The 26,521-nt window shown below is 37.8% G+C and overlaps 1 protein-coding gene across 1 annotated transcript in view; it reads left to right on the forward strand.

Annotated features, from left to right (window-relative positions):
• LOC150076458 ((E3-independent) E2 ubiquitin-conjugating enzyme UBE2O) overlaps positions 1 to 26,521 on the forward strand; it is a 758,089-nt gene that overhangs the window by 691,756 nt on the left and 39,812 nt on the right. The window contains exon 21 of the mRNA XM_090387793.1: positions 25,326 to 25,405. Within this exon, the coding sequence (XP_090243919.1) occupies positions 25,326 to 25,405 (80 nt within the window). The remainder of the gene's footprint in view (positions 1 to 25,325; positions 25,406 to 26,521) is intronic.

The following is a 26,521-nucleotide window of genomic DNA, read 5'->3' on the forward strand; positions in this document are numbered from 1 at the left end:
GAACACCTTGTTATGGTCTCCATAGATATAGAGAAGGCATTTGATACTACCTTACAGTATGGCATTCTCAGTGACCTTCATACTCTTGGTCTACGAGGCAACCTGCCTATATTCATTAGGAACTTCCTCCAGAGCCGCTCTTTCCAGGTTCAATATCAAATCTCCTTTTCTTCTACATTCTCGCAGGAAGAAGGAGTACCATAGGGTACTCCTTCTTCCTGCAACCCTATTTGGTCTTAGAATTTATTCCATTACAGAAGAACTCACAAATACCGTGGAGGCATATCTTTATGCTGACGATCTCTATTTCTTGCCATTCTCAGAACGAGATCTATCGAGTGGCAATTGCAGATGTCCTTTAATAAAGTACAAAAGTGGCTGAGCTCAATGGATATCGTCTTTCCCATCAGAAAACAGTTGCAATACACTTTTGCAATCAATGTAAATTGCATATAGACCCTGAACTTCAGCTATCAAAGTCCAACAATATCAGATTCTTGGGATTGATTCTTGACAGCAAGTTAAACTTGAGCACATTAAATTAATACATGCTACCTGTCTGAAAAAGCTGAACATGCTAAGAGCTTTATCTGCCGTTTTGGGGAGAAGATCATACAACTTTGCTGCTCTTATATAGGGCACTGATTAGATCCCGTTTAGATTATGGTGCCCCAGTTTATGATTCTGCCCAAAAGAGTGTATTACGCTGACTCGATCCTATAAAACACAATGCACTATGGATTGCCCTTGGTGCTTATAGGACATCTCCAACCTATAGTCTATATATTAAAGCCCATGAACCCATTCTGTACCTCCACAGAAGAATGTTACTACTTAAATATGCAGCCAAAATACAAAGTTGTTCTCCGCACCCCATTCAGCCACCATACCTCTTTAATCCACCATTTCACAATCTCTATAGAAATAAACCAAGTAAAATATGACCAGCAGGCCTAAGGCTCCTTGAAATATCACAAAATTGAATTGTTCCTCTCCACAATAGGCAGCAGATAAAGAACTATTCTCACCCACCATGGATTCCCTTTCCTCAACCTACCTGAGATACTTATTTTCTCCAATGAGGAAAGAACTGTCTACCGACTCTAAATGTGCAACAACTCCATGCTAGCCATATTCAAAACTATGTTGACCTTACCGATGTATACTGATGGTTCCAAATCTCATTCAACTGTTAAAGCAGCAGCAGCAGTGTTTCCTTCTGCTATCATATCAGCTTCTCTTCCACCTGAGTACAGCAACTTTTCAGCAGAACTATATGCAATACTGTTAGCTCTAGAAAATTTGACTCTTCACCCATCTGCAAAATATTTAGTTTACACAGACTCTCTCAGCTCAATTAGAGCAAGGCCCCGGGTGCCAAGCGTTATAGTGATCAAGCAATTTCCTGAGTGATTATTAGAGCGTTTTCTCAAAGATATAGTTCTGTTTCAGTTATAAAAGTTTTCTTACTTTCCTATTATTAGGCAACTTAGTCTTACAAATAGTAAGCTAGTTTAAGAAAGGAAAAACACCTTTCTTTTTTTCTTTAAATTAACGTACTAACTTTTATACCGCTTGGTCACTCTAGCGGCACTGCTCCTGCCTCCCCGTGGCGGGGCCGGTAACCTGGGAGGAGAAATTCACTCTCCCAGGGCTGAAAGGAGCAAAGATGGATAAAAATATATATCCACCTATAGAGCCATTGAGCTCAAGACGAGACAATATAAATGACAATGATAATGACTTCTCTCAACCCAAGAGGCTGAGAACAACCCCTCAAGAGGAGATACTATCATTCCTCATTCTACACTCTCTCTCAGAGCAGCCTCTGAGTAAGTTATCGCCATTCCTTATCCAAAAATGTATTGAGTCTGTTGCAGGTTCACCGAAAATGGTAAGGCGACTTCAGTCCGGGGATATTCTTGTAGAGACCAGTAAAGCGCAACACTCTGCAAAGTTATTAAAGCAGACTACCTTTGGTGAGCAACCAATAAAAGTCACTCCCCATGCCACCCTAAACTCCTCGAAGGGTGTAATTGCAGAATGGGACTTAGTAAATGTATCAGAAGAGGAAATAGTCCAAGAGCTTCAAGAACAAAAAGTAATCCAAGCAAGGAGAATCCTGACTCGGAAAGATGGTATTCTTGTTCCCACAAGGAGTATAATACTCACTTTTAGTTCTCCTATCCTACCAACATCTGTCAAAGCTGGCTATCTTCATAGCCGTGTGCGTCCTTACATCCCGAATCCAATCAGGTGCTATAAGTGCCAAAAATATGGACACTCCCAAACTGCATGTAGAGGTGAGGCAATATGTCCAAATTGTGGATCAAAGGAACATAATCAATCTGAATGCACTGCTACTCCTCATTGCCCAAACTGTAAAGGTAATCACCCAGCTTTTTCCAAAATATGCGAACTATGGAAACAAGGGAAAAAAATCCAAAAATATAAAGTCGAGAATAAAGTCACATACTCAGAGGCAAGAAGACAAATACTCATAACAGAACCAAAGCGTACATATGCCACTGCTGCTAAACAATTTCAGTCAGTAGGTATTCAAACAGATGTTACAGTTCCTCCAAATATATCCATCGCCGATTGGGCACGTTCCTTGCTCTCTGCTTCCAAACAGTGTCCTTCACAGCAAAAAGCTGAACAAGCCAGTAACACCCCAATTACCATTCCAACCGACGTGCCTCAAACAGCAAATCCCAAAGTGGCAGAAACTAAAGTTCCGAACCCACCAGTTGCTACGGGCATGGATGTTGACCAACGCAATGAATCAGATGATGGTATATTAGAACTGCATGCGACTGATGAGATGGATGTCACACGTCCCTACTTTCCAAAAAAAGAGAAAGGGAAATTGGATCGATCCAATCAAGTTTCAACTAAAAAGCAGTCAGAAGCAAAAATAAACAACAAAACCACTTAATGGAAAGATTCCTCCAATGGAATTGTAGAGGCTTTCGCAATACAAAAGACGATTTATATGATCTCATCAACCGGTATGATCTAGCAGGCATAGCCCTACAGGAAACCTACTTAAATGCACGAGTGTGTCCCACCATTAAAAATTACACCATCTTCAGACGAGATAGGAGAATAGACTCGCCAGCCCGTGGAGGAGTGGCAATTCTTGTTAGAAACAACGTTCCATCGAAACATATTGATCTTCAGACCCCTTTTGAAGCAGTGGCAGTGCGTATTGTAATTGGCATCACTCTTACAATAGCATCAATATATATCCCTCCTAATTTCTTATTCACTTCAGACGACCTATAAAATCTAATAGACCAGCTACCATCTCCGTTCTGCTTGCTCGGAGACTTCAATGCACATCATTCGCTGTGGGGATCTCCAACAATTGACAAGAGAGGTAAGCTAATAGAATCCTTTCTTGATGCTTATCAACTCACCATTTTAAATACTGGCAAGCCAACCTACATTCATTTTTCGACTGGATCCATGAGTTCAATAGATCTCTCGATCTGTTCTCCCTCCTTATATACTATTATGGAGTGGTCTGTTCTTGACAATCCAATGAACAGTGATCACCTGCCAATTCTCTGCAAACTCCAAACACGAGCAAACTCCCCTTCCCCACGTCGCTCCATTTGGATATTCCGTAGTGCACACTGGAGTGAATATGCCTCTCATGTTCAATTAGATGATAAAATTATACAATCTCAGACCATAGAAAATGTCACGGAACACATTACTACTCAAATATTACTAGCTGCCACCATTGCAATACCAAAATCTTTACCGGGGAAATGGAAACACAGTAACTACTGGTGGAACAAAGATTGTACGAATGCGAAACGGGAAAAAAACAGATCTTGGAATTTATTTCGTAAATTCCCCACAACTAGTAACCTAATTAACTTCAAAAGACTGAGAGCCAAGTTCCGCAAAATAAGAAGAAATGCAAAGAAAGAAGCCTGGATTAGCTTTTCCTCAAGTATAAATAAGGACACAGATAGTAGAATCATTTGGAGAAAAATTCAAACGCTGGACATAATGGCAAATATGTCCAGTCCTCAACTACAATACTAAATTGGAAAGGGAAGGAGCTGTCATCACCAGCAGAAATAGCAAATGCCTTAGCGGAATCATTTGCCAGCATATCAGCAATATCCACCTTTAGCCCAACCTTTCAAAGAATTAAAGAATCTGCAGAAAAGCGTAAGATTAATTTTTCTACAGCAGTTTCACATCCATACAACCATCCATTCACATTAGCAGAATTAGTAGGGGCACTCAATAATACACCCAATAGTGCTGCTGGTCCAGATGGGGTCTATTATATAATGTTAAAGCAACTTGACAACAGAGCAAAAACAACATTGTTAAAATATTACAACCGTATTTTCTTAGAAAATACCTACCCACTCTCCTGGCGTCACTCAATTGTTCTAGCCTTCCCGAAGCCAGGAAAGGATCATACCTTTCCGCATAACTACAGGCCAATTTCACTGACTAGTTGTCTAGGAAAAGTCCTTGAAAAAATGGTTCACAGGCGGCTAACGTGGTTCCTGGAAGCTAACAACCTACTAAACAGCAGCCAGTATGGATTTCGAAAGAACCGGTCCACGCTAGATGTGATGATAAAAGCTGAGGCAAACATCCGAAATGCCTTTATAAGGAGAGAACATCTAGTCGTGATTAATCTCGATATTGAGAAAGCCTTCGATACCACCTGGCGATATGGTGTATTAAAAGATCTCCATTCTTTCGGCTTGAGAGGTCAGTTACCTCAATTCATACAAAATTTTCTATGCAACAGAACGTTTCAGGTAAGGTATATGAACAATTTATCCAAATCATTTGAACAAGAGGAGGGTGTACCGCAGGGTTCTATTCTAAGTCCAACATTATTTGCAGTAAGAATTACAAACATGACACGGGAAGTACCAAATACAGTAGAATCATACATGTTTGCCGATGACCTCATTATCTCCTGTCAATCCCAAACTATGAACATCATTGAAAGACAACTTCAAATTTCCATAGCTAAAATAGAATCATGGGTACTGCGGAATGGTTATTCTTTAGCCGAAAAAAAATCCACTGCAATTCACTTTTGTAAAAAACGAAAACTCCACCCGGATCCAGAAATATTTTTAAAAAACAGCCTGATACCTGTCACTAACAATTTTCGTCTGTTGGGGCTTCATTTAGATAATAAACTTAACTTTGCTTCCCATATATCTTACCTTCGAACCACGTGTCTTAAAAAACTGAACATCCTAAGAGCCGTTTCCGCCAAGTCCTGGGGTGCTGACAGAAGCTCTCTTCTTCATCTCTATAGAGCTTTAATAAGATCACGCTTAGATTATGGATCACCTGTCTATGACTCCGCTAGGAACAGTTCCCTATTACGTCTGAATACCATACAGCATAGTGCCCTTAGGATAGCTGTGGGAGCGTTTAGAACATCTCCGATCCACAGCCTGTATATTGAGGCAAATGAACCTCCACTGCACCTAAGGAGAAAATCCTTATTATGTAACTATGCACTAAAGATTAAGAGTATTCCATCACATCCTAGCTGGCAACACTTGTTTGACCCTAAATACACCATGCTATATCAAAATAAACCTAATGAGAATCGCCCAGCAGGGCTTCGACTGCAAGAGCTCATGATCAGTTGGAACATTAATTTTCAGAATGTCTTCCAAGACCTTGGTACTCCCGAACCTCCCTGGACTGAATTCGTACCTCTCTGTGACAGTTTCTTTTTAAGATGGGGGAAGACATCCCTGGCTAATACAAATTTTCAACAGCTCCATAAATCGCATTCCTTGGAAAACTCAGCAAAAGTACATATCTATACTGATGGCTCCAAAACAGATACAGCCGTAGGTGCTGCAGAAGTCTCTTCCAACTTCTCAGTAGCTGTTTCTCTTCCCACTGAATGCAGTATTTATACTGCAGAATTATTCGCAATAAAACTGGCTCTAGATAATATAAACAAGTACCATATCAAGGAATCCTTGATATATTCTGACTCCTTAAGCGCAATCACTGCCATTCAATCTACTTTTTGTCCTTCTCACCCCATTCTTAAAGAGATCCGATCTAAGTTATTTCACTATCAAACAGTCAATCAGAAGGTTACCTTCTGCTGGATCCCTGGTCATGTTGGCATCTCAGGCAATGAACATGCGGATGCTGCTGCAAAGCATCCAGACTTTGGATCTTCCAGACAAATAAAAGTTCCTTATACCGATCACAAATCTGTCATTAAAACAACATGCAGGAAACAATGGTCTCTCCTTTGGAAAACTCAAACCAATAATAAACTACTGCAGATAAAAAACGAGCCACAACTGTGGACATCTAGTTCCAGGAGAAGCAGGCGACAAGAAGTGATTCTAGCAAGGCTCCGCATCGGCCATTCACACCCAACTCACCTGTTTTTGCTTATGGGAGAGAATCCTCCTCAGTGTTTCTTTTGTCAGTCGCTGCTAACAATAAAACACATCCTCATAGAATGTCCCCAACTTTCAACAGTCAGAAAATCAAGCTTTAGCTCCCTGTCCAACATAATGGAACCCTTAACCTTATCTCATATTCTTGGCAATGAAGCAAATTTCGAGGAACTTTTTAATTATTTGAAGCACATAAATCTGTATAATAGACTGTGATCAAAGTGACAAACAAATCCTGAAGAGGCACAATATGGCCCAAGAGGCCCTTGTGCCAAAAAACCCCAATACAACAACAACAACAACAACAACAATTAGAGCAATGCAGAATCCCTCTCATGAGGATCCCCTGTTTTAAATAAAATCAGGAATTTACTATTGAAGATTGAGGATCGTAAACAACTAGTGAACTTTTGCTAGATTCCAGCACATTCAGGCATTAAAGGAAATGAATTGGCTGATATTTCTGCAAAAAATCCATCAACTTTAGACTTAACCTGTGTCTTTATTCCAGCCTCTGATTATAATATCATAATTCAAGCAGCATACCATGCACAGTGAACAGAGCTATGGCATAACCAAACAAATAATAAACTCTTCCAGTTAAAACAGGATCCAAAATTTTGGCACTCCAGCATTAGCATTAGCATTAGTAGAGGCATTTGATGCAAGAAAGCAAGCTTATGCAGCATCAGCCAAAAAAAAAAAAAAAAAAACCCACTTCCACTTCACCCCTCTGTTCGTTCAAAATACCTGTCCAGCTGAGCCTTAAACTTATTTAGGCTATCAACCTCCACCACAAGGGATGGCAGTCTGTTCCACCAACCAACCACCCGCCCGCTGGCTAAAGGCAAAAAATTCAAACAGTTCAGCAAGAAGTGGTACTCGCAAGGATTAGAATAGAGCATACTAATCTGACTCACCTCCATCTACTCACAGGCGATGATCCTCAGTATTCACACTGCTCAGAACATCTAAAGTCAAACATATTTTGATTGACTGTCCACATTATGAACAACATTAAATCATATCATTGGAGAGGAGGCAAATACCAATGAACTTTTCTGTTTTTTAAAACAAACTGAAATGTATGAACGAATATGATCAGTATCTGAGCTAAAATTAAATTGAACTGGCTTCATATTAATTATTTTTTAACATTCCTATGATTAGGTGCACTATAGCCACATGGCCACAGCAGCTTGTGTGGCATTAAACACCCATGCCACACACACTTCTTGAAAGGGTCCAAAGACAGGCAACTCAAATGGTGAGATCGGCAGAACGACAACCATATGAGGAAAGACTCATTATGGGCTACTGGGCACCTCAGATGTGACCTGATTGTGGTTTATAAGGCTCTGGGAGGGATTAGTAAATTAATGAAGGTGGAATTCTCACTGTTCTAAAGAAAAGGGTCCAAAGACAGGCAACTCAAATGGTGAGATCAGCAGAATGACAACCATATGAGGAAAGACTCAGATTATGTGGGCTACTAGGCACCTCCTATGTGACCTGGTTGTGGTTTATAAGGCTCTGGGAGGGATTAGTAAATGAATGAAGGTGGAATTCTCACTGTTCTAAAGAATTTGAGAACCAGGGGTCATAAATTCAAATTACAGGGCTTGAGGTTTATATTAGATTGTACGAAGTTTTCTTTTAGCCAGCAAGTCATTGATTGCTGGAACAAGTTGCCCCCGCAAGTAGTAGTAGTAGTGGCATGTGATGCAAGAAAGCAAGTGTTATGAGCTTATGTAGCATCAGCCAAAAAAAAAAAAAATTACAAAACAATTCCCTCTAAATGTTTGTCCAGTTCCTCCTTAAATTTATTTAACCTATCAACTTCCACAACAGCAGATGGAAGTTTGTTCTGGCAATTAACCACCTGCTGACTAAAGGCAAAGGCTGCACATAAGTAGCTGAGGCTGACAATTGGAATAAATTCAAAGGTCTACTGGATACTTACCTGTGTGATGAGTAAAACATAATTTGTGTTTTCTTATCTACTTGTTTATTTATTTATGTATTTAATTTATTTATGCTGTTAACTTTCACAATGACAGATGGAAGTTGACAGCTTAAATAAATTCAAGTCTGAACTAGACAAACTGTTAGAATGAATGGATGGGTGAAATGGGAAGGATTTGTTTTTTTCTTCTCTCTTTTTTTGGCTGATGCTATATAAGCTTTCTTTCTTGCATCATATGCCTCTACTAATGCTACTTGATTGATTGGGATTTTTTTTTTTTTTTTTTTTTTTTTTTGGCCAGTGCAGCAAATGCCTGTGGCTTCCTTGCACTATATGGTGATTTCTATTATTATTATCAGTGCTTTTTTTGTAAAAAAATAGGTGCCGGTACTCATTCTTTGCTACTATCAGAAAAATTAATAGGACATGAAAAGTACAGTACTCTAAAAAATTATTTCCTGATATTGTTATTTAGTAGTAATGTTTTTGGAATAAGAACAACAAATTAAGTATATTAACACAGTTTATTAAACATAAATTTATTATTCAAGTATATAAAAAATAAGTAAAAATTAGTAAAAAAAAGTAAGTAAAATAATTTCATAATAAAGTTTTTATAGAATATTCCAAATTTTCATTGAGTTCTCATCCAACACACTATGCCGACTTCTTACTGTTTGTGTCTGTTGCTGAATAGCATTTCCGAAGCAGCCACGAATCGACATATTTTGCCGGATCGAAGCAGGTCAGTGGTGGGCCACAATTTTAAGAAACAGTAGTGAAGAAACTGTTTTTGTCATCAACAAAGCTCAGGTTGGGCTGACGATCAGATTAATTTGTGAAAATCCTCATTCACATTCACTCAATGAAATTGGTATCGTACTCAGAGCTATCGTTCATCAAATGCCCTTCAATTTTTTTCAAAAACCGTCTTTTCGATTAGATATTCCCGAAATGGACGAATTGTATCTCTTTCATTTAACTTAAGCCTGCCGACCGGGCTAGCCGAGTGGGTAAAGTACCTGCCCGGCAACCCAAAGGTCGCGGGTTCGATTCCCGCCTCGGGCTTGGATCAAAGTACTGCAAAAACCTTGGGAGGTGCAATATGGCCACAGAAGCCCATGCGCCAAGAACTACCAAATCAAAAAAAAAAAAAAAAAAAAAACTTAAGCCTAATTGACAATTTTCTAAATTCAGTCTCACCAAATGCCAACATTTCATGTTTAGAAGGTTTAATACCTTCGTTGTCCTAATTTTCCTTCTCTCGTCATCGATATTGTCACTAGTTCTTAAATTTGAATTTTTCTTTCTTTTTTTTTTTTTGAAACTGTCCAAAATGTCGGTGTCATTCAGATATTCAGCTACTGTGACCATGTAAACAGAGATAGGGAAAATTTACGGAAAAATGTGGATAACGCACTTCCACGAAACAACAGATGATTATTTGTCGGGGTAAAAGAAAATCACTCCCTCCTAATTCTCGAACGGGACGCTTACATTTGATTTCCTGCAGTGTCCAACCTACGGCCAGTGCAGAAAGTGAATTAAAACAGCATTTTAAATTTTGCTAATTATCAAAAAATTCTCATTAAGTGGGCATTTAAAGGCAAAAGTAAGGTATTTTTTTGAAAAAAGAAAAAAAGAAAGTCATATTTTTATAATTTTAATAAAATCTAAAAAATAAATTAGTGACACAGATTTGTTACACATAAAAGTATTGGGAATTTGCATTTTTTTATATATAACCTGAAAATAAAAAATGGTAACATGAAAACAGAAACTTCCTTTTACATGTGAGAAGATATGGAAAAAATATCTTTTCTCGAATCACTCAGTGTGGCCCTGAAAGAATTCTAAATTTAAATATGCCCCTTGTACGAGAAATGGTTGGACACCACTGCAGCAGAAGGCGAACCAGTACGACTTCTCCATATGTGGGACAGGTTTTATTAAGTTACTAAGTACCACTAAGTTGTAGAATGGTAATCCCTTTAGCTCTCTCAATTCTTGCTTAGCAGCAGCAGCACTAATTTCCTAAATTGCCCGAAGGCCAAAAGTGTGAACAGTGTGTATGCAGTTAAGTCTCTCCTAAGCCGTTCGTTATATTAAAATTTTCTTTGCTCAACTGAAACTATTTTAAATGTAATTTCCAAGGGGATTCAAAAAAAATCGCTGAAAAAGGAGTTCATTAAACAGAGGTCCGACTGAGCAATTCAGAATTCTAAAAATGGTTATAAAGTTTTATATAGTAGATAGCTTAACAATAGACAATGAGATGCAAATTTAGTTAAATGACTTTAAGCTTATTTGAAAAGTAGGTAAACATGCAAAAAAATTTACAGAATATTACAAATTTCGAAGTGTACAGCATCCAAATGTCACACATCACTGTTAATAAAGGTGCCGGTATGCTGTACCATTGCGTACCGTCTCAAAAAAAGCATTGACTATTATTATTCATTTGAATGGAGTCTAGAACCATGGAAGGGTTATGGGAAGAACATTCCATGGTAAGGCGTATTTGAGATTTGTATAGAGTGAATAGCTATTTAGTAGAAAAGTAACACTGAGAGTGAAAGAGAAAACCCAGTTTTTTTTAGATGCAGAGGAAGCAATATTTGTGATGTGCTTATGTCAAGAGTGATTAGACATTAAGATAATCCCCAATATAGATATGTGATCTTTCTAAAAATATGGGCGTCATCGAAGATAAACATAGGAGAAAGAATCCTTTTTATGAGTTATAAAACAGGACTGAGTTTTAGAAGAATTAAAATTAGAATTAACTAATTTGTCTTTGCCCCATTGGAGAATTACCAGGAGATCAGCATTTCAGAATTTATAGTGGATATTCCAGAAGTTGAGGCTGTTTGTGTAGGACAAGATTTCTCAAACTAGAAGATGGAATGCAACATGCTATCGGAAAACCATGAAAAGGTCATAATACACAAGCAGAAAATAGTGGGAGAAAGGACTGAACCTTTGGGAACACCAGCATTAGTGGCGAATGTTTGAAGACAGAGAGCCATCTACCATCACCCATGAGTAGTCAGAGAGAAAACTGGATAGCCAGTTACAAAAATCACTCAGCAATCCATATAAAAAAAAATAAAATAAATAAAAAAAGTGCAGCCATTATCAACCCACTGCAGGATGGAAGCCTCCTCAACAATTCATGCTGAGGGAAATGGACCATAATCTGTCACGCTGGTCCAGTGCGGATTGGCAGATCGACCGTATTCAGCAGTCAGGAGCTTGAACCCCGGTCTACTCAAAGAGCGTGTGCTACTGCACTCCCGCTCCTGCCACTCAGCTACGGACGCCGTTTAATGGAAGCATATTTAAAAGACCTTTATACCAAACATGATCAAAAGCTATTAAAATGTCAAGAGCAACTGCTTGAATTTCACTAAACCTTTCCATTGAATTTGTCCATAGATGGGAAACATAAGGGAATATATCACCAGTGGATATACCATCTTATGTTTTTATGATTATTGATCAGATGGAAGGTTTCAAGATAGTTTAGCAGTTGGCAGTTAATGGATTTCTCCATTACTTTAGAATGAGTAAAAGTGAGTGCATCGAATGATAATTGGATGGGTGGGATTTGTCATCCTTTTTAAGAACTGGCTGGATATGGCCGTATTTGGAAAATACTAGCTAAAGTAAAGGATATGAACAAATTTCAAAGCAGAAGGAAAACACCAGTGGAATGAAAAAGTGACACAGAACAGGCATAAGCTCAGGAGCATAGGCTTTGAAAACAAGTGGAGAAATACCATCAGGACCATGAGCTTTCTTTGCATCAAGATTGTTCAAAATTTTTTGATGAAAGACCACAGGTGGCACTAAGTGGATTGTACTGGGAATGGTAGGAGGTGTTTTACCAAGATCATCAATACAAGAGTTAGAAGAAACATATGGTGCTAGTAATTTTGACTTTATCTTTAGCTGAGCTGGCAATAGAACCATCAGGTTTTAAAAGAAGTGGGAGTACAGATTGGCAAGGAGTTGCGACAAATAACTTTGGCAAAAGACAGAATGCTTAACTATCATTTGGACAAAAAGCAAATTTTCTGTTCTTAACCATTCAAGATCTAGTTTGGACTGATTAATAATTGCTTTACAGTTGTTTCAAAATTTGGTGTAGGCAGAAAATGAACACGATTTGTATGCAAGCCAATTATTATATGCAACATTCTTATCTTGAACAGCCTTAAACTAAGGTTTAGATTGAGGACGATTTTATGGTAGACATCACACAAAAAATATTATGGAAATCCTATCGTCTCGAAACTTGTTGGACAAGACAACTTGTGTAATTGAGACCTGTTAATATTTGTAAAATTGGAGAAATTCTAGCTCTTTGTGATTTGCTGTTATAAAACGGCACATGATTCAATTATAGAATGAGTGAAATATAATTGATTAAAATAGATGGAATTAGTATTTGGAAAATACTAGCTAAAGTATGTTACAAAATCTTTCATAGAAGAACCTTGTGATAGAACAAAAGACTGATTTGACCTTAAATCCTTGCATAACTATTGCTATAGGAAGATAACTCCCCGAAGCTCAATGAGGGCTTTTCACTTATTTTCACAGAGCAAGCGAACATGCCGATGGCTGTATTTATATGGCCACGCCACTTTCCATTGTTGTATTTCAAAAGTGCAAATGGGGATATTAAGGGGGCGAATAGAAGGAAAATTCCCTCCCCCTCATATTTCACTAATAGTTGGGGAATTTGAAAATTTAGAGATTTAGAACAGTTTAAAGGTTTTAGGGAGGACAGGATATGAAAGGTTCCACTCAGAAATCTGGGTGCATGACCACCCATCCCCATTAGTAGAGGTCCTGGATGGTTTAATACAGTTCCTTGAAGCAATTATTATGGGTTCCCTTTTTCTGGAGAAATGAACAAAACTGAAAATCTCAGGAAAGAGAAGAGAATTCCTGGCTTAAAATTTCTATATTTATAATATTCTATCTGACAAAACAAATGGCCCTCAGTCCCCAGCAGCTTTCACTCCCCCTCTTATGGCAGCGAGAGGATCAGAGTGGAAGCAGAGGGTGCTAAGAATCTCTGGGTACGACCAGCCTGCCATGCACGGAAACTGAACTTGGCCTGTTACAATGTAAGATCACATATCAGTGAAGACAGGATATTAGAGCTGGAAAAGGAATTAGAAAATGTGAATTGAAATATCATCGGCCTGGCTAAAACAAGAAGAAGAAATGAATCACTAACAAGTTTATCAAGCAGAAATCTGCCCTACACCAATGGAAACAGTGAAAAGAGTGAAGGTGGAGTTGGCTTTCTGGTCCATAAAGATTTTCAAAACAACATTTTGGAATTCAAAAGTACATCACCAAGGGTGTCAAGATTAATACTCAAGATTTCTAAGAGGTACAAGCTAAAGGTTATAATGATTTATGCACCAACATCGAGCCATGATGATGAAGAGGTTGAAGAAATGTACACCGAAATTGAGAGTCTTCTAGATGAGCAGAAAACCCACTACACTATTATTATGGGGGAATTCAATGCTAAAGTTGAAAAAGGACAAAACAGCGCAGAAAGGGGAACTATAGGAAATTTTGGAATTGGTGAAAGGAATGAATAAGGTGAAAGACTTGTGGAATTTGCAGAATCTCAAGGACTGACAGTAATGAACACTTTTTTCAAGAAAAAGGTGAACAGAAAGTGGACATGGAAGAGTCAAATGGATTAACAACTAATGAAATCGACTTCATCCTCACTAACAGTAGTTATATTGCGAATGATGTTACCATCCTGAATAAGGTAAATGTTGGAAATGATCACAGAATGGTAAGATGTACACTTGATATAGATGTAGGAAAGGAAAGGAAAAAACTGACTCGAGTAAATAATACAAAGGTCTTTGAGATAACAGAAGAGAAGAAAAAGCAGTATGTACTGGAACTTAAGAACAAGTTTGAGCTTCTGCAGACTGCTCAGGACCAAGATATCGACGAGGAATATTACAACTTTCTGAAAGAGATAAAGCCCAAGAAACCTATAGGGAAAAAGAAATCCAAAGAAGAAAAAATTAGTCAAGAAACACTTGTCATGATTAACCGAAGACGACAAATGAAGAGCAAGAAAAACACTGATAGGGAGAAAGTTGAGTATACTGAATTATGCAAAGCCATTAGAAAGAGACTCAGAGAGGACATAAGACGATTTAACACAAGAAAAGTAGAACAAACATTAAGGGAAAACAAAGGATTTAAATCAGCAGCCATGTGCAGTAATACAGAAAGACAAATGATACTGAAACTGAAGAATAGCGATGGTGTACTTATAAACAGCAGAGAAGGCATAATTCAAATAGCAGAAGACTACTATAGAGAATTATACAAGGAGCGAGGGAATGATGCCAGCAGTGGGGAAGATGGATTGCAAAGTAGCACCACATATGACATACCCGATATTCTTCCTGATGAGGTAGAAAATGCACTGAAGAAAATGAAGAATCAGAAAGCCCCGGGTGATGAAGTTACTGTAGAGTTGTTAAAATTGGGAGGAAGAGACATAACACAAAAACTGGCAAGGCTATTCACAAAGTGCATTAGAAAAGGTGTGATGCCTAAGCAGTGGAATAATGCAATCATAGTTTTGCTGCATAAGAAAGGAGATAAATCATAAATTTGAAATTATAGACCAATTAGCTTGTTATCCCACATCTACAAGTTGTTCACAAGGGTCATTACTAACAGATTAGAAAGAATACTTGATGAGAATCAAATGAAAGAGCAAGCTGGCTTTAGGACAGGATTCTCAACTATGGATTACCTTCATGCAATATCGCAGCTAATGGAGAAAGCAAATGAATATAAAACACCATTATGCCTGGCATTTGTGGATTATGGAAAGGCATTTGACTCCATACAGCATAAGACAATGTTTCGGGCACTGGAAAGACAAGGCATCGATACCCCAGATATTATGATTTTGAAGAAAATATATGAGAGTGCTACCTCCTTTATTAGACTAGACAAAGACAGTAGCAAATTTAAAATCGAGAAAGGAGTTCGACAAGGAGACACAATATCTCCGAAGCTGTTTACTGCTGCCCTTGAGGAAGCTTTTAGAAGATTAGACTGGTCACAGAAAGGAGTCAATGTGAACGGAGAGTACCTAAACCATTTACGATTTGTAGATGACATTGTGGTCATAAGCCACGATCCCAAAGAATTAGAGGAAAATCTTAATCGGTTATGCACAGTTAGTAAGGATTTTGGACTAAAGATGAATATGGCTAAAACAAAAGTAATGATGAACAAGTATGCCACAGAAAGGGAAATAATGATTGAAGGAGCAGTAATTGAAAAGGTGGAGTTATATACTTATCTGGGACAAGTTATTAGTTGTAATAATGATAAATGGCTGGAAGTCAAGAGAAGAATAAATTTTGGATGGATAGCATTCAGGAAATATAGTAACATACTGAAGAGCAATATCCCTGTTTGTCTGAAACGCAAAATAATGAGCCAATGTATACTCCCCACCATGACTTATGGAAGTGAAACTTGGGCACTCACCAAAAGAATGGAAGAGAAGCTGAGAACTACACAGCGAAGAATGGAACGAATTATATTAGGAATCAGACTGTTAGATAAGAAGAGAAACACATGGATTAGGCAGTAAACGCAAATAAAGGACATTCTTATCAAAACTAAAGAACTAAAATGGTCTTGGGCAGGACACATAGCTCGTAGACATGAGACATGATGAGAGATGGACTAAGAAAATAACAGAATGGTACCCAAGAGGAGCTAGAAGAAAACCTGGAAGACAAAGGCAGAGATGGATAGATGAAATTCATGAGTTTGTGGGTAGTAAATGGATGGCCAGTGCTCAAAACAGAAGGAATTGGAAAGTTGCTGGTGAGGCCTTCATCCTGCAGTGGATTGAAAATGGCTGATGATTGATGGATGATCTTAAAAAAAAAAAAAAAAAAAAATTTCTGCTTGAGATCTTAAAATTGGTTTAAAAATTTAATTTTAAATTAAATTTTAAATTCAACTAACACCTTTAACTTCTGTCCAACTATCACCTTTCACCCCTCAGAGCAGGATGGGTATCTGCCCCAGGGCAGATGCCATCCTGCTCTGGGGTGGGAGGTGATAGTTGGCAGTGGGGTAACCCACCAGGTGAAGGGGGTGTTCCACCTAGGATGTTGGAGTGAGAGAACAACCAAGGTGGGAAAGGGATCCCTATATTGGAGAGCCTGTTTGGTGCTCTGTCCCACACTGGTCAGGGGTCAAGTCCTGTTGACCAGTGTCTGCATACCTCACCATGCTGGCTAAGTGGCCATGGCATGCCATCTGCTTGGATGGGCAGGAGGCCATAAATGGTCGCCTTTCCATCATCCAGTCCGGGGGGAAGGATAGGAGAGAAACAATTTAATACATTCATAACCCTCATTCGCAATCTGCTTCCATTCTGTTTTTTATGCTTTTTTCTAACATTTTACACATAATTTTTTACTGTTAAAATTTTTTTTTTTTTTTCTTTTTTCTTTTCATACACCCATTCTCTTTTTCACACGGGGGGGGGGGTGCAATGATGTATAGTGAAATTTAAAGAACAGCTAAAATAAGTGTTGGTATTAATAAAATTTACTAACAATTAAGATTTGTGTTCTTTCACACTCACACCCATGCTTCCATTCATTCTTTCAAGCATTCGTTTCAGTTATTCAGTTCCATTCTCTCTCTCTGTACTGCATCCCTAGGCCCCTCAATTTACTATTACTATTCAGTTGATGTGCAGTTGCATGTCTTGCATGCTAGGGAGGAATGATGTGTGTCTATCGGTGTTGTTAGTAACTAAGTTCATTTGTGTTAGTGTGTATACTCTAAAATTGTATATTTAATAAGTGAGTCTCCATACTCTCGGTTATATTCATACCTTCATTCACTCCCATTTACCGAAACTCTCATTCATTCTCTTTTGCTTACAATCTTTACCTTTCACCACAATTTCTATTTCACTCAATCACTTTCATTCATTGCCCAGCACATTCACTCAATCCTTTCACACATTCATTCATTCATTCTACATTGCATCCTCTTGCAATAAGCTTACTAATATTATTCAGCTGAGTTGCTTCCCAGGCTGCCTGTACATCTTCCTGCCCTTTATATTTGCTTAGTGAGTGAGTGAATGTGGGGGCTCCCAGGTCCCAACTCATGGCAGGGTAACGGGGGGGGGGGGCAGTTATCGATTTGGTTATGTCCAATCTACGTATCTTTCAGGGTGCTGGTTACAGCTACCCTGTCAGATTAAAATGTCATCATTTGGGCATTACTGTGTTCTCTGTATTTCATATGTACAATTTGGCTCATCAGTCAACCCTAAGAAAGTTGGTTTTGCATTTAGGGGGCCATGACCTGTCAATATTGAAGGGACATAACACTTTGGTGGCTTTGGACTAACCATTACCATCTATGGCAGAAAGGCTCTCATTATGTATTCCCTCCTATCGTGTCTGTGTAGAATTGTAGATATTTTCAGTTTCAATCCTAATTCACAACTTTATCTCAGCAGTGCTCTGTACTTGTTAATTAAATCCTCAGATCTTCTCTTAATATCATTAGTATCAATTTTATATAAGATTATCACTTTTATGCCCTTAAAAGATGACAGCTGCTCTACAACATCAACTTTAGCCCCACAGATATCCCCTTGTCAAATTCCACCTGCCCTTGTTTGCACAATATGTTTTCCATTTCTCTGACAATTGAGTCGTCAACTATAGCTACTTCCTGTGGATCCAAGGATCTCTGCTGTGGATGTCATTGTGTTGCCTGATGCTGGGGCATAAGTTCAAACTTTGGGGTGGATACATGAGTGCTTGATGGGACCATCCCCCCTCTTTTAATCCTTTGAGGGCATAAACCGTATTCTTCAAGCCTTCATATAATCCCATCAGAATTCCATATTTGCACTTAATCCCCTCCTCTGTAATCTCCTGCAGTTCTCCTAGAACTGCCTGCAGAAGTTTTCCCCTGACCAAAAGCATTGGCGTATAGGGAGACCCCAATTAAAACAAACACCTTGACTCAAAGCATTCCCACTACTTTGGTCTCTTTGATTTGCTGCTGTTGCTGTAGTCCGAGGCATGATTTAAGCCTAAATTTAATTTAAAAGCAACTCACAAAACTAAGAGATCATAAGAATAATGCTACACTAATCTTATTTGGTGGCAGTATAAACAATGTTATTACAAACTACACTATTTTAGATGTTAAGTGCTACATGATAAGGATACAAAACTTTTTGTATTGCTATAAATTTATAGTTTGCAGGCCTAACAAAAACTCTTCTGATACTGATTACATTGCTACAAAGGCCTACATAAAAAAAACTCCAAGTAGCACCTATATCAGTACTATAACAATGGCAGCAGAACATTCTTATCTCAATATAACACAATGGTGGCAGGACTTTGGTTTTTTGAGCAACTTCAAAGACCAAGTAACAAACAAATTCACCAAATCAGTCAGAGAGACACAAATAATAACCACAGTACTAAATTTAAATCAAAAGTTAAAAAAAAAAAAAAAAAAAAAACAATAATCTTTAAGCAATAAAGTGTCACTTAGTGTCTCCCAAAAATAGCATTCACTCCAGCTTAAATTGTAATTGTTTAACTGATCAATTCATATTATAAGTATAAAGTAGATGTATTGTAGCATAAAAGTAATAATTAATCAGACAAACCAAGTTATTGACCATTATTCAAAGCAAAAAATTTGGAAATGTTTAAAAAATTATAAATTATTAACAATACATTGAATACCTACCACAGTACAACAAAATAAACTTTTACACACACTGTTCACTAGGCACTTCAAACACAATGATAAATTAAAATGCAGAAAAATATATACGCTAAAATGTGCCATAAAAAACCAAACCAAACCAAATGTAAGCTAAACAAGACACAGAAAGTTTGAGGAACCAATCGATGCCTGTTTTGTATGAGCACATGTCCATGGCCTTAGCTCTGTCTAATAATCTTGAATCATAATACCTACATCTGTTTCCCCCACTGTACTGGGACATCCCAATAATTATTTATAACAGGATCCACCATTCCACCTTCAACTGTGTGTATTCACATCTGCTGTCTAGTTGGTTTCAAATTGCTGCCATGCTAAGCCTTAACAATGCTACTTTAACCAGCATCGTGTCAGATACAAGATACAATTAAAACATGAAATTAAAATGAATGATGCCTGTTATTATTTTAATGATATAAGGAACAAAATTATGAAAATTGTTACACTTGCAACTACACAACAGAGCACCAACAATTGCCCTTCTTTCTTGGATTAAAAAAAGTGTTATACAAAAGGGCACATTTTCTTTCAAATTGCAGATATTGTTTGTACACTATTTTAATAAAGTCTATCATGCCAGTGGGTGTACTTGTATATCAGCAGTAAGAAATGTGACTTTTTTATGGCTATAAAAAAGTCACATTTCTTACTGCACAATAAAAATCATAATGAAAGAATACTAAAATATATGTGGGCATCACTTTTAATAAATCTTTTATAAGGTTTTTTTTTTTTTCTGCTTCAACTACAAATAACATGTTTGACAATCTGAATATAGCTCCTCAATCCAGCACACTTCACATTCATATGCTGAGGTTATTACTCCAAGATATATTGAAGAATGTTATGTGCAAATTTATCATACTAACAGTATTTAAATCTCCCGCTTCCATTTTGAAAGTTTATTGTCATAACAGACTAAACCAGAAGGGTGATTCTGAGTTAGTCATAGGAATTTCTGTTGCCAAGGTTGTGTCTTAAACAAGAGGAAAAAATTCTTTTCATTTTGTCAGTGAGGAAGTACTTTATTGCTGCGTGAGACTACATAGCACATAAGTTCTCCCTTGAAAAACTGTTTTTTTGAATGCCCAGGTAGCACAAATCACTTTTTTGAATGCCCAGGTAGCACAAACAGCAGTTCATCATTTTCAAATTTGAAATTTTTTGTGGACAAGTTTCCAATACTTCTTGTTGTCATTAAAGATAAAGAAATAGATGTTTTGCAGCATCTCTTCTCTCCATTTCAATGTGACACCCTACCACATGCTTTTACAAAAGAAGAAAGAGTTGATGTACAGTGGTCCTTGGTTGGAGAACTGACAAGTACACAAAGAAACATAAAATAAAACAAATTATTCCAAGTCATTCTTAACATTTTAATAATTCCTCATAGGAATGCTGAATATTTAATCACCCAAGCAAAAAAGAAAAAAAAAAAAAAAACTGAATCCAGATCTCTTTCTGGTGAACCTTTGCAAGCGTTTTTGACAGCCAAGTCTAGACAGTAGGGCCATTGTGTGAACAAAACTATGACTCAGCATTTCTAAAGAGGAAAAAAAGTTTGGGATGGTATCTTTCTTGAAGCAATCAGAATCAGCTGTTGTCTAATAGAAAATCCAAACAAAAAAATCATAGGTAAGTTGAGATTTGAAAGTATACTGTATGTATCTTTTTATGTTTTAATATAAAATGTATCTTTGTATGTTTTAATATAAAATGTATATGTTTTGGCCAAAAAATCTCCTCTTTTCCCTCATATTTGTAGTTGCCTGATCTCCAAATCTCCAGCTTTTTGAAAGTCAAAAGTTGTTAGCCATGTCTGTATGATTAGTTTTCATATGTACTCTTGTTTCCAATAGTTCACATGAGAGTGATTGTACAACTTGTGTGTCACCACTTGCTCAATTTCAGTTCAGCTGTCTTTTACGCTAGTTGCCTTTTCTATTATTTCAGCTCATCAACAAAAGGTAGAATATTTGAATGGTGCAAGTGGTTCAAAGATGGATATGATATCATTGAGGATGATGAAAGGTAGGAAATAAGGGGCTCAAAGCATCGATCCAGTTCATCACACACATTGGCAATGGCATGTACATACTCATACTTCATTATTAAAAGTAAGACATTTTATTAACATTCCAATTCTCATTGAGGATGATGAAAGGTAGGAAATAAGGGGCTCAAAGCATCGATCCAGTTCATTACACATTGGCAATGGCATGTACATACTCATACTTCATTATTAAAAGTAAGACATTTTATTAACATTCCAATTCTTAAAATTTTCCATTTTGGCCCTGGTGGGAGACTATTCACATTGCTGAATGAAAAACATGTCCTTCCACATGGAAAGAATTACTAGAGCCATCATCAAAAAAAATTGAGGACATACTCTGTTAAGTTGAAATACCATATAGTGGCTGCTAGTCATCTGGCATGATATTTTAAATGTGAAAAGATTATGCAAACTTTTTGCCCCTCAGTTTTTAATAGCAAATCAAATGGAAACAAGACTTGAACTTTGCAATCATGATCCAACATTTCTAAAACTAATAGTGACAGAAGAGGAAATGTGTTGTCTTACTACCCACAGACTTACTACTATAATGATTTCGCCGATATCCTACCACGTACAACCTTATAGCCTTCAAACGTGCACGAGCCAAAGCACGCTACATCCGTCGTCAGAGTCAAAAGGAATCGTGGATCCGTTTTACATCATCTATTAACCAGTCTACCAACTCTAAGGTAGTCTGGGATAAAATCCGGAAAATGAAGGGAAAATATACATCCCACCCTTCTTCAATCCTAGATTATAATGGATGCGCTATTGCAGATCCAACTGCAATAGCCAATGCTCTTGGGGAAACATTCTTTAACATCTCTGCAACATCTTCGTATTCCCCAGAGTTTCTGGTCCTGAAATATAAAATCGAAAAACAGGCACTTAACTTTAAATCTAAGAGCATTTATCCCTACAACGGGGATTTCACTATTCAGGAACTGAAAAGGGCCCTCGCTCTTTCCAAAGCAAGTGCCGTTGGACCAGATGGCATCCATTATGAAATGATTAAACATCTTTCATCAAAATCTATGGATTGTCTGCTCCTTCTGTATAACAGAATCTTTACTGAAGGGCAGTTTCCGGACTCCTGGCGAAAGGCAATCGTTCTTGCCTTTCCTAAGCCAGGAAAGGATCCAAAAGTCACCACCAATTATCGTCCTATTGCTCTGACTAGCTGTCTGTGCAAAATCCTGGAGAGAATGGTTAATTCTCGTTTAATTTGGTATCTAGAAACAAATGACCTTCTCTCCAACATCCAGTGCGGCTTCCGAAGAAACCGGTCCACTTTGGACCATCTTATTAGAATGGAAGCATCCATCCGGGATGCTTTCCTAAAACGGGAACACTTGGTGTCGGTGTTCTTTGACATGGAGAAAGCGTATGACACAACTTGGAGATTTGGCATTTTAAAAGACTTACATAGCCTAGGCCTAAGAGGGCATCTGCCCGTTTTTATTCAAAACTTTTTGGCCAATCGATCGTTCCAAGTTCGTGTGGGATCCTCACTCTCTCGCTCCTTTAGCCAAGACGAGGGAGTACCACAAGGATCAGTACTAAGTGTCACGCTTTTTGCCATAAAAATAAATTCCATCACAGAACAACTTCCTCCAACTGTAAACAGTGCCCTCTATGTTGATGACTTTAGCATTTTTTGCCAGTCGTGCAACATGAGGGTTATTGAAAGACAACTGCAGAAAGCCATTGATAGTCTGAATTCCTGGGCACTTAAAAATGGCTTCAGGTTCTCGCCGGAGAAGACCGTTTGCGTACACTTTTGTCGCAAGCGTAATCTTCATCCTGAACCCGAATTAAGGCTCGGACAAAATGCTATCCCAGTAGCAGCAAACACAAAATTCTTGGGACTCATTTTCGATAAAAAACTAACTTTTTTGGATCATATTCGTCAACTCCGCACAAAGTGCACACGTGGACTTAATATTCTCCGCTCGCTCTCCTCTACATCTTGGGGAGCAGACCGATGTACCATTCTTCGGCTCTACCGTGCACTTGTGCGATCCAAACTAGATTATGGGTCCCAGGTATATTCCTCAGCCCGAGACAGTGTCCTGCGGTGGCTGGACCCCGTCCATCATCAGGCTATACGCATCGCTACTGGAGCATTTCGAACATCTCCTGTCCAGAGCTTATACGTCGAAGCAAATGAACCACCGTTATCACTTCGACGTAAGCAGTTGTCTCTAAAGTACGCCTTAAAACTGAAATCCCTGCCAGACCATCCTACGTGGCCATTCGTTTTTGAGCCACGATGGGAAAATTTATACAATACTCGAAAGACTGCCAATCGTCCTTTTGGTATTCGTTTCCAAGATCTACTCAAAGAACTTAATATGAAGGTAGACAAGGTTGCCCAAACATCAAAGCAACCCTTTCCACCCTGGCATGCTCGTGTCCCGGCATGCGACTTGTCGCTTAGAAACTGGGGAAAGTCGGACACTCCATCATCTGTCTACCTGCAGCTTCATTCAGCACACCGAATTGAATATTCTGACTTCGCGCCAGTCTACACAGACGGTTCGAAGTCGGAATCATATGTGGGATCTGCTGCTGTCTTCACAGACAGCACTATATCAGAGCAGATTCCCTCTGAATGCAGCATATTTACTGCAGAGCTGCACGCTGTAGAGTTAGCCTTGGATCATATTAGTAAATACCAATACCAACGGTTCATTTTATATTCTGACTCTCTTAGCTTGTTACAGGCTTTAATATCTGTGAGGTATAATCCTCATCCAGTTCTGTCTAGCATTCAGCAGAAGATTCACGTTCTCCATGAACGCGAATATGACATCCGCTTCTGCTGGATTCCCAGCCACATTGGGATTAGGGGAAATGATTTGGCTGACGCCGCAGCCAAATCAGCAATCCCGAATAAAAACCGCTGCCTGTTAGTCCCCTATACAGACTACAGGCAAATAATAGACGAGAAAATACATTCCCAATGGCAGGATTCGTGGAATAGACAGACTGCGAATAAATTATATCGTATAAAGCCTGTAATTGAACCGTGGCAGTCTAGTCTGCGCAAGAATCGTAAGGAGGAAGTTGTTCTAGCTCGTCTCCGCATAGGACACAGTCATCTTACACATTCTTTTCTGCTGAGGGCAGATGACTGTCCTATGTGCGAGCAATGTGACACCATTTTATCCATTGAACATATTTTATGTGATTGTACCAGTTTTAGAAATGCTCGTTTTACCGCTTTTAACCATCTGACCGAGCCCCATACACTCAGTCAGATTTTATCTGACAATGACCATGTGTCTGCTATTTTTAATTTTCTAAAATCAGTAAACCTTTTTACCAATATTTAAAAAAAAAAAAAAAAAAAAAAAAAATCTTATTGTTATTTACTGATATTTGTCTTTTACAACTTATACTTGCTTTTTTACCCGGACTTAGTGACCTAATTCTTTAGGTCACCGAAAATTTTACCTTTTATAACAAGTTTTTGGCGCATTATAGCCTTAGTTGCTGATGCGCCAATAAAAACTCAATCAATCAATCAAACTACTATAATGACTTAAGGAAATTGGTTTATTACATAGAGTTAAGGAGTACATATTATATAGAGTTAGAGTTCATTTTGGAATTCTTAATTCCTACATTTTGTATGTCACAAATGTCAGAATTAAGAGAGAGAGAGAGAGAGAGATACATCAGTAAAGTAGGATAATTCTTACAGCATATATCAGTGTGGTCTGGAAATAAGTTTTGTGTGGAGGTGGATATAATATGAAAAAAAAATATATTTTTATATAATCAGTATAGTATGAAATAGCACTGCAGTATAATGTTCTTTATTTTTCTTTTCCCTTTTTATGATGTGCATCCAATGGTATTCTTTATGTCCCCTCTTGCTTTTTAAATATTTTTAAAACTTGTTTGCTCATTTTAATTTAACCACGTGTTTGAAATATTGAATTGCTACATTTCTGACTTTATTCTGCTGTAGTCAATGAGTAAGCTAATGGTAACTCCACCAGATGTTTTCAAAGAAGAAATTATGGAGCATTTTAGGAATCATGCCTCAAGGTAAGTAGCATAATTACTTTAAAATAACTCATATATTCTTATAAAAGGAAAATGATAATCTTAAGGCCAAAAACAGGATCAGTATTCAGATTCTGAAAATGTAACAATAACTTTGGTGAAGTTGTTTATAGGAAACAGTAATAGACCAAACTTCCATGCCTGGCAACTGCTATCCTTACAACCCTCTTGATCTCATCTTCCCTCAGAATTCTCAACACTAAAGAAAATTGTATTTCTATCTCTTGTTTGTATTCAGAAGTATCTGTTGTGAACAGATGGACATTACATGTGTTAGACTAATTTTTTGTTCATTTTGGTATGGCAGTGCAATCTCACTACTATTTTGGAACGTATGGAGAAGTTTAGTACCATATCAAAGCCTGAAAACATCTCCATCCATATTCTAATAGAATTGGGAAATCAGCAACCAGTGATATGCAAAGAGGTCTGAAGTCCCTCCCCCTCATCCAATGGTAAAAAACACTTCCACTTCACCCTTCCGTTCGTTCGAAATACCTACCCAGCTGAGCCTTAAATTTATTTAGGCTATCAACTTCCACAACAAGGGACGGAAGTTCAGAAAATATAACTGTCACTGTGATAATGCAGTTTAAGTGAAATAGTAATCATGCCAAAATGCCTTCCCTATTAACTCCTATTCCCACAGTCCAACTCATTATGAAGGATCTGAACTTCCATCAGAATTCACAGCATTAAAAAATTATATTTCTTTCTCTGTTTTCATTCAGAAGAAGCATCTATTGTAAGGAAGTGTTTTGAATGAAGAACACTAGTAAATATTGGATGACAACAGAAAATTCAAAAAGTTATCTTTATCTTCAGCCTCTGCTGTCAGCCTGGCCTAACTAAACCACTGTCAAAAATGGGAGGACAAGAAAATCAACGGATTTTAAAAATACAACTTTCTAGATTAGAACATAGTCGCATGCGAATGTTTTCATTATTTCTTCATTAAATGTAAACGGTATTGTGTGCAATGCAAATATAAAACTTCAAGTTCATAACTGCAATAGTTATTTTTTAAGAATTTTTTATTATATAATAATCCCATTTGATTTATTGAAAAATTAATTTGGAACTCTTTCAAGAGAAACC

Source organism: Mastigoproctus giganteus, chromosome 13, assembly GCF_048544385.1.
Source record: "Mastigoproctus giganteus isolate SK-2022 chromosome 13, ASM4854438v1, whole genome shotgun sequence".
Taxonomy (NCBI): Eukaryota; Metazoa; Arthropoda; class Arachnida; order Uropygi; family Thelyphonidae; genus Mastigoproctus; species Mastigoproctus giganteus.